Raw genomic sequence first — 14,026 nt, 5'->3', positions numbered from 1 at the left:
CCATGCATGGGGCGCACTTTACACTACACTTATCGATTAATTCATTTTCTATTTTATCAAAATGGAGAGTTATAATACTAATTAGCAACATTGTAATTAATATGATTTTATTCATTTGAATATTTAAATTAATTTTGCGTTTATTTAAATTCATGTAACAGATGTACTCTCACACTCAATTAAACCTTATACAATTTCTGACACACGTTTCGTTTTTATTTAATTATTGTTTGAGAAGTAGTTATATTATACTTTAATTTTAATTGGAAAATGATATTTAAACTCATTTTTTTGACCTGTTTTTAATCCAGTGTAATCATCGTTAGATCATTTATTTTAATTCTTTTTAGTAATGTGATGTGATGATCTAATGGTGATTGAAGTGATGAGTTAAAAGTGAGTAAAAAAAGTGGGTTAAAGTATCATTGTCCATTTTAATCATTACTTTAGTGCTATTGAAAACATATATTTTAATTATTTTTCAATATTTATCTAACTTTGAGTTTTAATTTTGTTTAAAATCATATAATGTTAATCTTTCCATTAAATTAACATTAATACTATTGAGTGTCATATATTGATATCTTGAATTTTAATTTTTTGAGTTTTTTTTTCATCCCTCCATATTTCTCCTCTACACCACTCCTCCATCTTTTTCCTCCTCCCCTCTCCCACACCACCCTTCATTTTCTTTCTCCTTCTCCCACACACACCACCAACCTCACTTCACAACCTCCATACTACCCCTCCATCTCATTTCTCCTCTTTCTTCCCACAAAATGGACTCTAATTTTCTTGTTGTCAATTAAGGAAAAAGCTTAAGTTTTGTACAATACAATTCAATTGGATCTATTGTAATTTTTAAAGACATGATATGAAATGTAAGGTTGGAGTTAATTCAAGAATCGTTGATGAAATGGTAAAAAAAACAGATTAATTAAGTTTGAAATCAAGGTCGACATTGTACGTATATAAATGTAAAAATAGTTGTTTTGGAAAGAAGAATTTGATAAAGGGGTGGCGTGGAAGTGATAGAGTTGGGATTAATTAGTGGTGAGGGAGAAGGAGAAAGAAGATACAGTGGTGGTGTGGGGGAGGAGGAGGTGGACGGAAATGGAGGGGTGGGGAGATAGAGGTGTGGTGTGGAGAAAGAAGATGAAGGAATGGAAAAATAAAATAAATTAAAAAAAGAAAAAAGACTAAAAATAAAATTTAAGATACTAACAATTGACACTCACCCAACGAAATTAATATGTCAATTTAACGAAAAAATTAATATTTCACAAATTTAAACAATTCGGCGTAGAAATTAGGATGAAAAATAAATTCATTTTTGTGAGTATTGTTTGAACTCGAACCAAACCAGTCTCTATTTTGATTGAGAATCCTTGCATTTATTTGCATCTCTAATATATCTTTCCTCTTATCATAACCTTTGTGCAATTATGTTCAAAAAATTATCATGAAAATGCTAATCAATTTTATGACAAACCAAATAATTAGAAAAAATAAAAAGTAAAAAGTGTGTAATATAAAAAATAGAAAATGTGTAGTACATACATGAGTATTGGTATATAAGGTTACTTAATGAATATTTTAATAATTTTATTGGGGAGGGGGATAATGCGAGTATGAGTATTATTGGCAGGACGGGACAGATAAGTACATTTCCATTAGGAATGACAATGGGGCGGGACGGTGACAGATTTCGCAATTCCATACCGATCCCATAACAAAAATTCATCCTCATCCCCGTATCCAAATTCAACGAGTATTAAACTTTTGTCCCATCTCAATCCTCACCAGAAGGTAACTGGTATATACTCGTACCCATACTATACCCATACCTGTTTTTTTATTGTTTCAATATTAATTAATTTTCATAAAATAATATAAAATTATGGTAAAAAAAATATAATATTATGAAATATTAAATATTAACTAGAGATTTGTTTATACGATATCAAATGTTTAGAAATAAATTATAATTATATATAATTCAAATTAGAATGCCAAATAGAATTTTATGAGAATCAAAACATTTATTAAATTTGCAAACATTAATGAAACCTGGTTGATAAAATTTAAAAGTATTTTTTTAAAAAATATAAAAGAAAAATAAATATTCAAATTAAAATATAAGTGTTTGTTTACTTCAATTTTTTAAATTCCCATGAATCTCTTTTTTATACACTAATAAAAGTTATAATACATCACTTAATCAAAATCATGCAAAGAATAAAAATTAAATTAATAATAATAAATTTTCAAAATAGATCTTATATATTTAGAACTTCAATATATGTTGGATGATAATAAAAAAAATTCATAGCAATTATATTAACTTTTTATATTATAGTAAATAAAATTTATTTATACAATTATAGTGGCAAAATTACATTTTGATAATGAGTTAGAAAATAAAAAAAATAGTTATATAAAATATATCAAAATAGTATTCATCATCTCTATGTAAAATACTGTTTTAATATTTTTATATAATTATTTTTATTTTCTAACTCATTATCATATGTGTAATTTTATCACTATAATTGTATAAATAAATTTTATTTATTATAATATAATAATTTAATGTAATTGTCATGAACTTCTTTATTACCATCCAATATATATTGAAGTTTAAAAGATAAATGATCTATGTTAAATTTCAATTATTATTAATTTAATCCGTGCTTTTTATGAAATTTTGATCAAATAATATATTATAATTTTTGGTATACAAAAAAAGAAAAAAGAGATTTCATTAGTATTTAAAAAATTGAAGTAATAAAACTTTTAAAACATTTTTTAATTTGAATATTTCTTTATATATATATAATTTATTAATGTTTGCATATTTAATAAATGTTTTGATCTTTATGAAATTTTATTTTGTATTTTAATTTGAAATGTATATAATTATAATTTCTTTATAAATTTGATATTGAAGAAACAAAAATATCCTTTTAGTATTGAAGATATGATAGTTTTAAGTTTTCTTTAGTGTAATTTTTTACTATTTTATAAAAATTAATTAATTGATCTTGAGACGGTAAGGGAGCATGTACAGATATGAGTATATACTTGTTATCGAGTAAACATGACTTAAAAATTTGATACGATTATATTTGGATATGAAACATGAAGATAAAATTTTTCTCTAAAAATAAATATGGAGTAGCAAAACTGGTCTTTGCTCCGTTACCATAGATTCAATCAAATAAAAAAAATATTAGAAAGCAATCAAATATTTGTGTTATATATTTTTAATCAAAGATATATAAATATATATATATATATATATATTAAAACTTTTACATCATATATTTTATAACTCATATTTTTTGTAATACTGTTAGAAGGAAATATGTTGATAGGAGAGTTCACATTACAGTAGAAACATATGAAAAGAAACTACAATATTTGTTGAAAAAGAGTTTAACACATTTGGTTAGAGATGTCAAAATGGGTCTCAATCCGTCCAGCTTACCATGGGTTCGAGTCGGGTTGGGTTGAGAAAAATTCAACTTTTTTAAAAATGAATTGAACTCAACCCGGTTCACTTAACCCACAGGTTAAAAGGGTTTGAGCCGGGTTGAGGGTGAGTTGACCCACAATTGTTTTTTTAATTTTTTTATTAATTATTTACTATTTCTAATTATATAGATTCACAATTTCATATTTTTAAATGTTAGAATGTTGCTCAATAATATTTAAATAGTTTAAATGTTTTATTAAATAGCATGACAGAAAATGTGTAATATTAGTCATGTTTGATTGGACTATATGGACACTTTCTTGAAAACAATTCATCATATATTGTTGGTGAGCATGATGAAAACATTGGTTCTTGATTTTATTGTGATTGTCATCTCATAGATTGTTTAAAAAATTATTTAAATACTTAAAAATAAATACATAAATCATTTTTTTATGTGGGTTAGTGAGCTAACCCACTTAACCCACCAACTCGTGGTGGGTTGAGCCGGGTTACAAAATTTCTGGCTCACCATAAAGTGAGCCAGGTTGGATTCACTCATTTTCAACCCGGCTCCCATGTGAGCCGGGTTGGCTCACTTTAACATGTCCACATTTGGTGCATTGATCGATTTAAAGTGCGATTTTTAAATTTTATTTTTCATACATAACCAATAAATGAGGTTAAGAACACCATTCTCAATATATATATATATATATATATATATATATAATAAACATGAATAAATATATAATGAGGTTAGAAATATAATTATAAAATAAATATAAATATAATAATAATAATAATGTTTAATTATCTCCATTAATAGGGATGTGTCAATTTGATATCCGTCTTTAAAAAAAGTCAATTGTTTCCTAACTTTTAAAAAATGTCTTAATTAGTTTCTTTCGAGAACCAAATGTATTAATGTGGTTAACCAACTTGTTACGTGTCAATCTCAAAATTTTTTTATTTTTTTATGTAAATTTTTTTTTTGTCACATATCAAGTTTCTGATGTGACACGTGACAATGTCAGTGCTATGTGGCAAGACAATGTCACGTGTTAGTATCACTATTAAATGTTATTGTCTTAATTTCAATTTAGTCTTTTTATATGTCACTTTGATTGAATTTAGTCTCCACCTTTGTGCTATGATTCAATTTTGTCCCAATTTTTTTTAATAATTGAAATATATTTTTCAATCTATTTTGTATAAGATTAAAATTAATTAAGTATAAATATTTTTTCAAAATTAAGTTTTAATATTTATATTAAAATTTAGAGATAAAATAAATGATTAACAAAATATGGATTAATAATATATAATAATATAATATGTTAAAAATGTTATTTTTAATAAAAAAATATTAATATAAAATTCATATAAATAATAAATTTAAACAATATTGTTATATTTTGAATATATTTATTATTTTGAAATAATAAATATATATAATGAGACTTTTCTAAAGAACAAAATTGCTGCTAATATTTATGAGCGAGTTTAGATGAACAGTGATGTTAGAGGAAAATGAAGGAGTAAAATAAACTTACGCACTTTAGCTTTTGAAGAAGTTATCGAATATGGTAATTGCTGGTGTTGATATCCTGTTTAATGGCAAAGCAACGAAAGGTTCTGATGGTGAGATATTCATGCAAGAAAAGACGTAAAGAAGAGAGAGAGGGAGTGAGGAGGAAGCAAGAAACAGATATTGTAAACATACACCAATCCAAGTGTTTTAAAACATACAGAAGAGGTTCCTATATAATGGAACACATACAAAACAAAAAGCCATATAAACAGAACTGATATATATATATATATATATATATATATATATATATATATATCAGTATCTTAACACAAAAGTTAAGTAAAATCTTATAAAAAGCTAATTGCATAAGAAGATTGTAATTTGTAAGAGAAATTCAATTCGTTTTACATCTAAGTGCTTGTAGAAGCTTATATACATGATATCACATAAATAAAAATATATCCACTGGTATGTGGAATACACATACACAACTGCTTCTAGCATGCTACTCTATTTTATTGACTGATGAACATCACCAGCAAAAGTTTTCTTTTCTTTCTTCTCTTCACTTTCTCTTCCTTCTAAGAACTTCAACAACAGCCTGTGCTGTGCAATAAGCAATAGCCTGAACAGTGACCATTGGATTCACACCCAAAGCTGTGGGAAAGACACTAGAATCTGCCAAATAAAGACCCTCCACTTCCCATGTCTCTCCCATTTGGTTCACTACTGAGTCACTTGGATTACTTCCCATCTTACAACTTCCCATTTGATGTGCTGAACACAATGGTGTTGTAAGGTCTGCTAAAGACACTGAACTTTCTTCTTTCACAAATTTCTCAAACTCATGATAACTCACCTCCTTAACATTTATGCTCCTTCCCTTGTTATTGTGGGTCCCAATTTCTTCAGCTCCAGCTGCTGCAAGAATTCTCAGCACCTTCTCAATCCCCTTCGCTAGATTCTCTTTGTCCACATCTTTCAGCTCATAATTTATACTAGAAGGTGAGTTCACTGTTCCTGATCCTTGATCCCTTGCCAGTGCAAATACATGAGCTGTTCTAGAAAACTTGTGCATTCGATCTTTCATATCTTTGCCAGAAATCCACGGCATCAGAATGGAGAACATACCAGGATGCAATGAAGGCGTTTGGATCACTGCACCATATCCAGTTTTGTCAAACTGTGCAACAACTGTGGACATTGCTGTCATAATCCCTCCTTCATAGCTCTTCTTATGTTTCTCTGGCCACATCTTGGGTGAAGATGATGAATCAGGGAAGTGGCCCCAAGCCATTGCCACTGGATGAAGGTGCAAGTTTTTTCCTATGTTCTCATTCTTCAATCCACTTTTCTTGAGTAATGCCGGAGTACTGAGTGCTCCACAGGCTACAATCGTGACCTTCGACTCCACTACACAAATGTCCTTTTTTCCCTTGTATTCAACCGCAAAAGCCACTCCACGAGCTACTTTTCTCTCACTTCCTTTCTTTTTCTTGTGCAAGACTTGCATGGCCTCACAACTTGGAATGATTGCTCCATTACCTGATTTCACCAAGTCCACTAGCCATGTCTCTGATGTACTCTTCTTCTTCCCATTCTTACACCCCATGCAGCACCAACCACAGTAGTGATCCGATGAAGCGTTCCTTGGAATGTTGCACACATGATACCCCATTTCCAGACACCCTTTTCTTAGGACTTCATTGTTGAACCCTTCCTCTTCAATCTCAGATTGCACTCCCATTTTTTCACACACTGCATCCATGGCTTCTTTGTACAACTTACTTTCAAACAGTTCTAGCTCATTGCGATCACACCACTCCTTGCACACATGTTGAGGAGTTCTAATGCTGGCTGACCAGTTCACTGCAGACCCACCACCAACTGTGGATCCTGCTAGTATTAGGACAGACATATCCTTTGTTGCAACCAAACCATTGGAGAGGTACATTTGATCCATGCTTGGTCCCTCAAGAAGGGAAAGATTGTTCCTAGCACAATAGCTTCCTTTCTCCAAGACCAGCACTTTATAACCAGCATTTGCTAGAACTCCAGCTATTACCCCACCACCAGAGCCAGAACCGACAACCACTGCATCACATTGGATGACTAACGAAGGTGATGACATGTTGGAAGCCTTATTCTTTCTAGATGTGGCAGCGACTGAGAATCCAAATCGTCTTAGAGAATTTTTAATGATGTCTATTGGATAGTTTAAATGGACAAGGCCTTTGTGAAGAGGGCCTCTGAACTCTTCATCATCATCATCGTCGTTGTCCTTTTTTTCATGTTCTTCTTCCTTCAATGTTCTATGTAAGAAGTGGTTCTTCAACTGTGCTTTAAGCTCTGGATCAGGTCCACAGTATCCAATTGCCTTCCATGATGGGTTATCTTCTGCTTCATCTACCTGAAAATGGAATAGCTATGATTAATTTATATAACAATCACATACACTAGTTATACTATACTTAAATGCCATTTTTTCATAAGCACAAGATAAAATAAAAGGGAGGGACAAATAATAAGTTTATCTAAAAATATCCCTTGATTAATCTCTACACCATTCTCTTTTGGCAGTTTCAATAATAGGGTTAAACAGTAGACACAACCTTGGCCCAGATTTGATCAAAAGCCTATACAATTTCGTTAAATTGGACCAACTAATTTCCAAAGCATAACACAGTGTGAAGAGGTGAGCGCAGTTTCTTTATGCACCTCCATAACGTTTTTTCTGCACCTTCGTAACTTTTTTTTTTCATTTGTCTTTTCTGAATTATATAATTTAAAAAGTTTTTTTTATATAGTTCAAAAATTATTTCTAATTTTCGGATCACACAATCCAAAAAATAAAAAATTATGTCATGCATACAATTACAATGAAAGTTCGGGTGGTTGGAAAAAAAAACTTTCAATTTTTTTTTCAAAAAAATAAATAAATAATGAAATGAAAAGTGTTAGGGTAACCCATCATTCCCACTTTATTTTTTTTTTACCAATCCACCAATATTATTGTTTTATTCATATTTTCACTCTCCTGTGTCTATCCGACTACATAAGAAAAAAATTATTATCAGTCCAAACTACCAGCTTGTGGACAATTGTGACAAATATTTTTTGAAGGATTATGATATATCTTTAGCATTTAAAATTCATAAATATAATATAGTTAGATATAGTGTCTAATGAGTTGGTGAAATTGTTTGTCCGGTTGACTGAGACCTAGAGAATAGTGTGTTTAGGTTAAGTTATCCTATACTCTTTTCTTTTATGGAAAATCAATGTTCAACTCTGAAAGTGAAAAAATATGTCTGTAAGGTGTAAGCAAAGCGAAAGCTCCTCTACTTTTTGCCATATAAAGCTGCTACTGTGACAGGTAAAAGAGCAATAAATATTCAACATTTGTCCACCTTCTTCTTCTCCTGTATAAGGTGAAGAAAAAACTAAAATAAAAAAAAACACTAATGTTAGGGACAACCTACGGAGTGGGACAGTATCCTGAAATAGCCATTTTGAGTTTGTTCTATCAGCTATATTTTGTGGCGAGTGGTAGCTTTCATATTGGAAGATAAGTGAATGATTTTCCTTCTTGAGCTGGCGTCATTTACTATTGTTGTTATTGTGGGACACTTGGTGTTTTACCTTGAGTATGCATAATGCTATGCTTCTAACACATGTTTTATTTAAAACACTGTGTGGATTCATTTGATTTTAACAAGGAAACCTTCAAGTATCTACCATCACAAATTTTAATCACAGTACCTGAAAATTGAATGAGGGACACATGAATGACTATATTGAGGGGACACTATTCCTACCTAAGGTACGGTTGTAGTGAATGTCCGCGCTGTAAGTGACCACTTGGACATTAATTTGAATATATGCACATGCTATCAAATGTACAATTATGGGGGAAACACTTTCTATACCCTACACTTATAATATACCCTACATATTCTATTAGTTCATATCACCTATACAAATCTCTTTCACCCACCTTTGGGACATTAAAAAAAGAATCTTTATGCAAAATACTTGCATATATACCAACTCTATCAAACAGTGATAATTTCAAAAGTTATTCAATGGAGACAATTCTTTGAGAGTTATAATGTTTGGTTTCCTAGTTATAGTCTTATGAAGAAACAGTCCATAAATATTTTATGCGCAGTTCATAAATATTTATACAAGAAAACAGTTTCACTGCATTTGTTAGTATGAAAACCTTTGCTCTCTAATTTACCATGCCAAAAATTATGAAATATGTTCTCTAAAGCAAAATCCTAAAAGTTTTGTTCTATTTGAATGTCTTCTCTAAGGTAGGTTTGGTGACAAAAGTAGATGCTGTCATACGTTTTTATTGTTGCAGGGCTGATATGGAGGAGTGTGTTTGTGCATGCACATTTATCATTAAGACATTTCACCTTCTCGGTGCAAACATCAAGAATTTATTTAAGTTCCTCCATTATTTCTTTTTCTTGGGTGTGCAAGTCAACACGTCAAAATACCATTCATCGAGACCATTTAATACGTCTTTTACATAATAAATCTAAGTCGAATATAATAAATCTAGATGTCAAAATGGATAATCCAGTCCGATCCGGCTCGACTTATCACGGATAATTATTTAGTGAGCCAATCTAACATGACTCACTTATTAGTGAGTCAAAAAAATCTGAACCCAGCCTGACCTACCACAGATTGGTGGGTTAAACAGGTTGTCTCACGGGTTCACTTAATTAAAAAAAATATTATTTATTTATTTATTTTTTAGTCAAAACTAAATTGTAATTCTAATTAAAATTAAATAAATTTTAGTATAATCCAAATACAAAACAAAATCACAAAAATACAAATTATCTTAATTATCTATGTGTTGACTAAAAAGCCAACTTAACAAAAAAATATTTATATAGTCTTTTATTTGCAAATTGGTGAGCCGAGTTCCAGGTGAGCCAGATCAAAAATCAACTCATACTGAAATTTGTAAAAAATTTTTAACCCAACCCATAATGAATTGAGTTGGCTCGCGAATTCCAATCCATTTTGACAACTCTACCTCTAACTAACTTTTTACTTTCATTAATATCAACATGAAACATAAGTTAAAATTTGATTCGCACATTTAGACCAAAAAATAAAGAAAAAAAATGTTATATATAGAATGTCTAATTAATTGTATCTTCCAATAATGGACATGCATTAATGGATATTTATGTATCTATACAGAAATTGTCATACATATCCCACGTTGACTTAGAAAAAATTATTTTTTTTTACCAAAAGAAAATAACAAGGAGTTAACGTCTTTAGTTACATTAATATAGAATATAATGTTTCCATTTAATCAAATGAACCATCTTCTTTTAGTGTGCTCCATTTAGAAAATATATCTTATGTGATTTTCTATTTTTATAAATTAAACATTAAAAGGAGATAAACAAAAATGTAGACATGTGTAAACATTATCTTGTTCAAAGAGACTAGGAAAAAACATTTAGTTAAAAATGGTTACTAAAATGTTATGATAACATGTGAGTTAAAGAGGATGTTATTAATTCCCTCAGTTCCCTCTTTTAGACTTCAACTTGGGAGATTTTTTTTTTTTGTCTTCTTTTTTACCTAACACGAGGATACATAATTTAACCCCCACCCACTTTCTTTATTTACCTTTCATCCTTTTCTTTCCTCCGTCCTTTTCTATCAACTATATTTGTAGACAAAACATTAATTATTCTCTTATTATCATAGACATTATTTATTATCCTTACCAAAAAAGTACCTTAATCGTAAACCCCAAATATAAAGGGAATGTATAATCGTTCACGTTACCATTCCAAAATTATAAATTCACTCGTACATTAATGATACTCAAAGGTAACATTATAGTTAAGAAAAACAGTATATTCCATCCCTTCAATGCCATTTGTTAAACATCTGTTTATTTAATTTTATTTTTTTTATCAACAATAAATATATATATATATATATATATATATATATATATATATATATATATAGAAGAACTTTAGGACTGCCTCAACCCTTATAAATATCATGATTTTACATTGAATTTCTTGAATTTTTCTAATCATGTTCTACATCTGTTTATTTTTATAAAGTAATTAAATTATAATCACATCAAAGAAAGAAAGAAAAGGACAGAAAAGAATATATTTTAAGAAAGAAAAATTATTCTTTAACCCTGATTTCTTGACTCATCATTTATTATCTGACGTGGTTCAGTGTGAGTTATTAATTCTTTAAAAAAAATACAGTGATACATTAATCAATTACATGTATTAAATCACGTCAAAAAGTAAAAGATGTGAGTCAAAAAATGAGAGTTATAGTATTATTGTCCTTAAAAAAATATCAAGACTTAAATTCACTTTGTTAGATATATATATTTATGTGTTTTTAGTTCTTATAAAACTTAAGCTACACATTTGTGAGTACTCCACTTTCATAAAATTAAACAATTTTAGTCCATTGTTAATGTATCATTCCAATTATTATCACACTACCAGAACACATATTCATAACTGAAAATAATATTAATTTACTTATTCACATAAGATATTAATAATTAAAATTTTATATTGATTAAACTTTAAACCCTAAAAGATAATTCAAGTGACATAATGAAAGAGAAAGAAAGAAAAAAATAATAAGCATTAAATGTTGTGTTTGTTAATTTGTGTAAACAAGGTGAGGCCTTGGTAGAGAGTTTAGATAAGAATGAGGACATTAATTACCTGAGTGAAGAAGAGAAGGAGAGTGAGAAGCTTTATAGTCCTGAAAAACATCTTAAGGGGACGAAGGTAACTGAGAGACCAAGACTGCATAACCTTTTGGCGTTTGAGCAGAGACATTTCAGGGTAGCTATGGAAGAAGGGAAACCTCCACGACACACTCGCCATGCCACACAGTATGAACGTGCCAAACCATGTCGACAGTAGCCATAATGTCAGTAGCAGCTGCCATGTATTCGGGTGCTTCAGTTTCTCACTTATCACTATCCCAAGCTACAAATCAAGTTACACCACAAATTCCAAACAATTTTAGCATAAACTTGGAATAATTTTACCCAAAACTCTACTATAGTTTCTATTATTATGTGAGTTATAAAAACTCTTCACAGTAATGATATGGAATTTTTAAAATCGTAAAATGATTTCAGACATTGTTGCTTGATCCAAGAAGTCAACACGCATATTAACTACCATGATTTCAGAAATGATATCCACACAGGAAAGAATTTATACACTACCAAGTTACAAAGTGTTGGTTGAAAGTGAAATATTAGGCAAAATTTAAAAAGAAATCTTCGGAATGTGAATTTTTTTATGAGCATATATATTATTTCTCCATTATAATCTTAGATTAAGGGAAAAATTATTTGCAAATAATTTCCAGTAATAAAAAATTAGCATCCTTTTGCGGGAAAAAAGATATAATATTTTGTAAACATACTATTTCATCCAAGGAATTTTTTCTTTTAAATTTCATTGTTTGAAACCCTTAACATTTTTAAACTAATTTTTGTCATGGTTTCTACATATATTTGTTTATTTTTGTACCATGTTTTTCTCAAGCAATCGCTATAATTTAATAGAATTAAATACATGTCATTGTACTGTTCGGTGTGTGAAAAAATATTAAATCCATAAAGTCTAAAATAAGGAGAAAGTGAAATTCATGCAGATGAAGTGCAGACTAAAGCATGGTGTGAAGAAAAAGAAGAAAAGAGAAAGAGAGAAAAGTTGAAAGGTTAAAGGTTAAAGGTGGCTAGTCCTACATGGTGAGGTGTTCCAGCCATGGAAGCTGAAGTGTTGTAGAAGTTGGCAACAGATTCATCGGAGAAGCGAACGAGGTTGTTGTCGATGGAAGGTATGATGGTGTCGCAGAGAGCAACTAGGGATTTCATCTGCCTGGGAGAGAGAGAGTTTGTGAGAGGTTTTTGGTGTTTTTCTCTCTCCTCACCAACATCTCCGTCAGCATCAGCATCTATGAGAAGACTAGTGTGTGTTTCGACAGTACCAAGCTGAAGCACGGTGTGAACTTTTGCTTCGTTCACGCCCAACCCAAACCCCATCCTAAAACTACTGCTTCTGCTATGGCTTTCCCCGTTGTTTTCCATGCTTTTTCTGTTCATCTTTTTTCTTATCCTAACGCCAACTGCTATATATATACAAAATCTGGGCCTCTTCTCGTAGGAGTTCGTATATAATAAATAAATACCTGCATAACCTGACACCAAATTTCAAATAAAATAAAATAAAATGAAAATGACTGCAATTAATTAATAAATTGTTAGGAATTTTTATTTTTAGATAATTAAAATATATTAACTTTAGGTTTGGATAAATACTTTATATTTTTTACTAAGCACCTGAGGTATCAGAAAAATCAATGAGAATCAATTAATGTTACAAAAGATTAATTGACCAATCCCATGCATGAGCATTATAGACACAAGTTGTTCATGCAGCTGTCCATCAATTGAGCAATATAAGAAGGAAAGCAACAAGAGTCATTCGAAAATTTAATTTGCCGACCATTCTCTATTGTCTAATAAATATTCTAAAAAAATATCAAATCATTTAGTATCTTGCAATTCATCCTCCTTTTTTGTTCATATTAAACTAACCACACAGTGTTGTTTATTTTCATTAGGGCAGGGATGACACAAAAATTAATTCCGTATCTGAATATATGCAAATAAAATATGTCATAGATAATAAATAAATATTATTAATGAACAATAAGTATAAATATTTAATTATTCGCTTTTTAATATTTAATATATTGATATTCAACTGTGAAATAACTAGTAATCAATTTTATTTGAGTATTACTTTAAAATAAGTTAAGTGATTAAAATAATTATTAATAAAAGTAATATTAATCATTGAATTTTTTTTTTTAAATTTAACTTTAAGTATTTTTTATTTTTTATTTTTTATTTATATCTTTAAAATTAAACTTATTTAAAAAATAATATTTTT

The 14,026-nt window shown here is 29.5% G+C and overlaps 1 protein-coding gene across 1 annotated transcript; it reads right to left on the bottom strand.

Moving 5' to 3' along the window:
• Positions 1-5,376: 5,376 nt before the first annotated feature.
• On the bottom strand, positions 5,377-13,160 carry LOC114177552 (long-chain-alcohol oxidase FAO4A-like). The gene is made up of 3 exons (XM_028062943.1): positions 12,817-13,160; positions 11,774-12,043; positions 5,377-7,425 (listed from the first exon to the last, which is right to left on the bottom strand). Exons 1-3 carry the CDS (start codon positions 13,156-13,158, stop codon positions 5,581-5,583), a joined length of 2,457 nt encoding a protein of 818 aa, XP_027918744.1. The 5' UTR covers positions 13,159-13,160; the 3' UTR covers positions 5,377-5,580.
• Positions 13,161-14,026: the final 866 nt, after the last annotated feature.

This window comes from Vigna unguiculata, chromosome 3 (genome assembly GCF_004118075.2).
Source record: "Vigna unguiculata cultivar IT97K-499-35 chromosome 3, ASM411807v1, whole genome shotgun sequence".
Classification (NCBI taxonomy): Eukaryota; Viridiplantae; Streptophyta; class Magnoliopsida; order Fabales; family Fabaceae; genus Vigna; species Vigna unguiculata.
This window is presented reverse-complemented; position numbering and strand designations above follow the sequence as displayed.

Coding starts and splice junctions, on each gene's coding strand:
- LOC114177552 (XM_028062943.1), bottom strand. CDS start 13,158: ATGGAAAACAACGGGGAAAGCCATAGCAGAAGCAGTAGTTTTAGGATG. Junction 12,044..12,816: donor TGGCTGGAACACCTCACCAT/GTAGGACTAGCC, acceptor CTTGATTTGTAG/CTTGGGATAGTGATAAGTGA. Junction 7,426..11,773: donor TCCTTCTCTTCTTCACTCAG/GTAATTAATGTC, acceptor TTCCATTTTCAG/GTAGATGAAGCAGAAGATAA.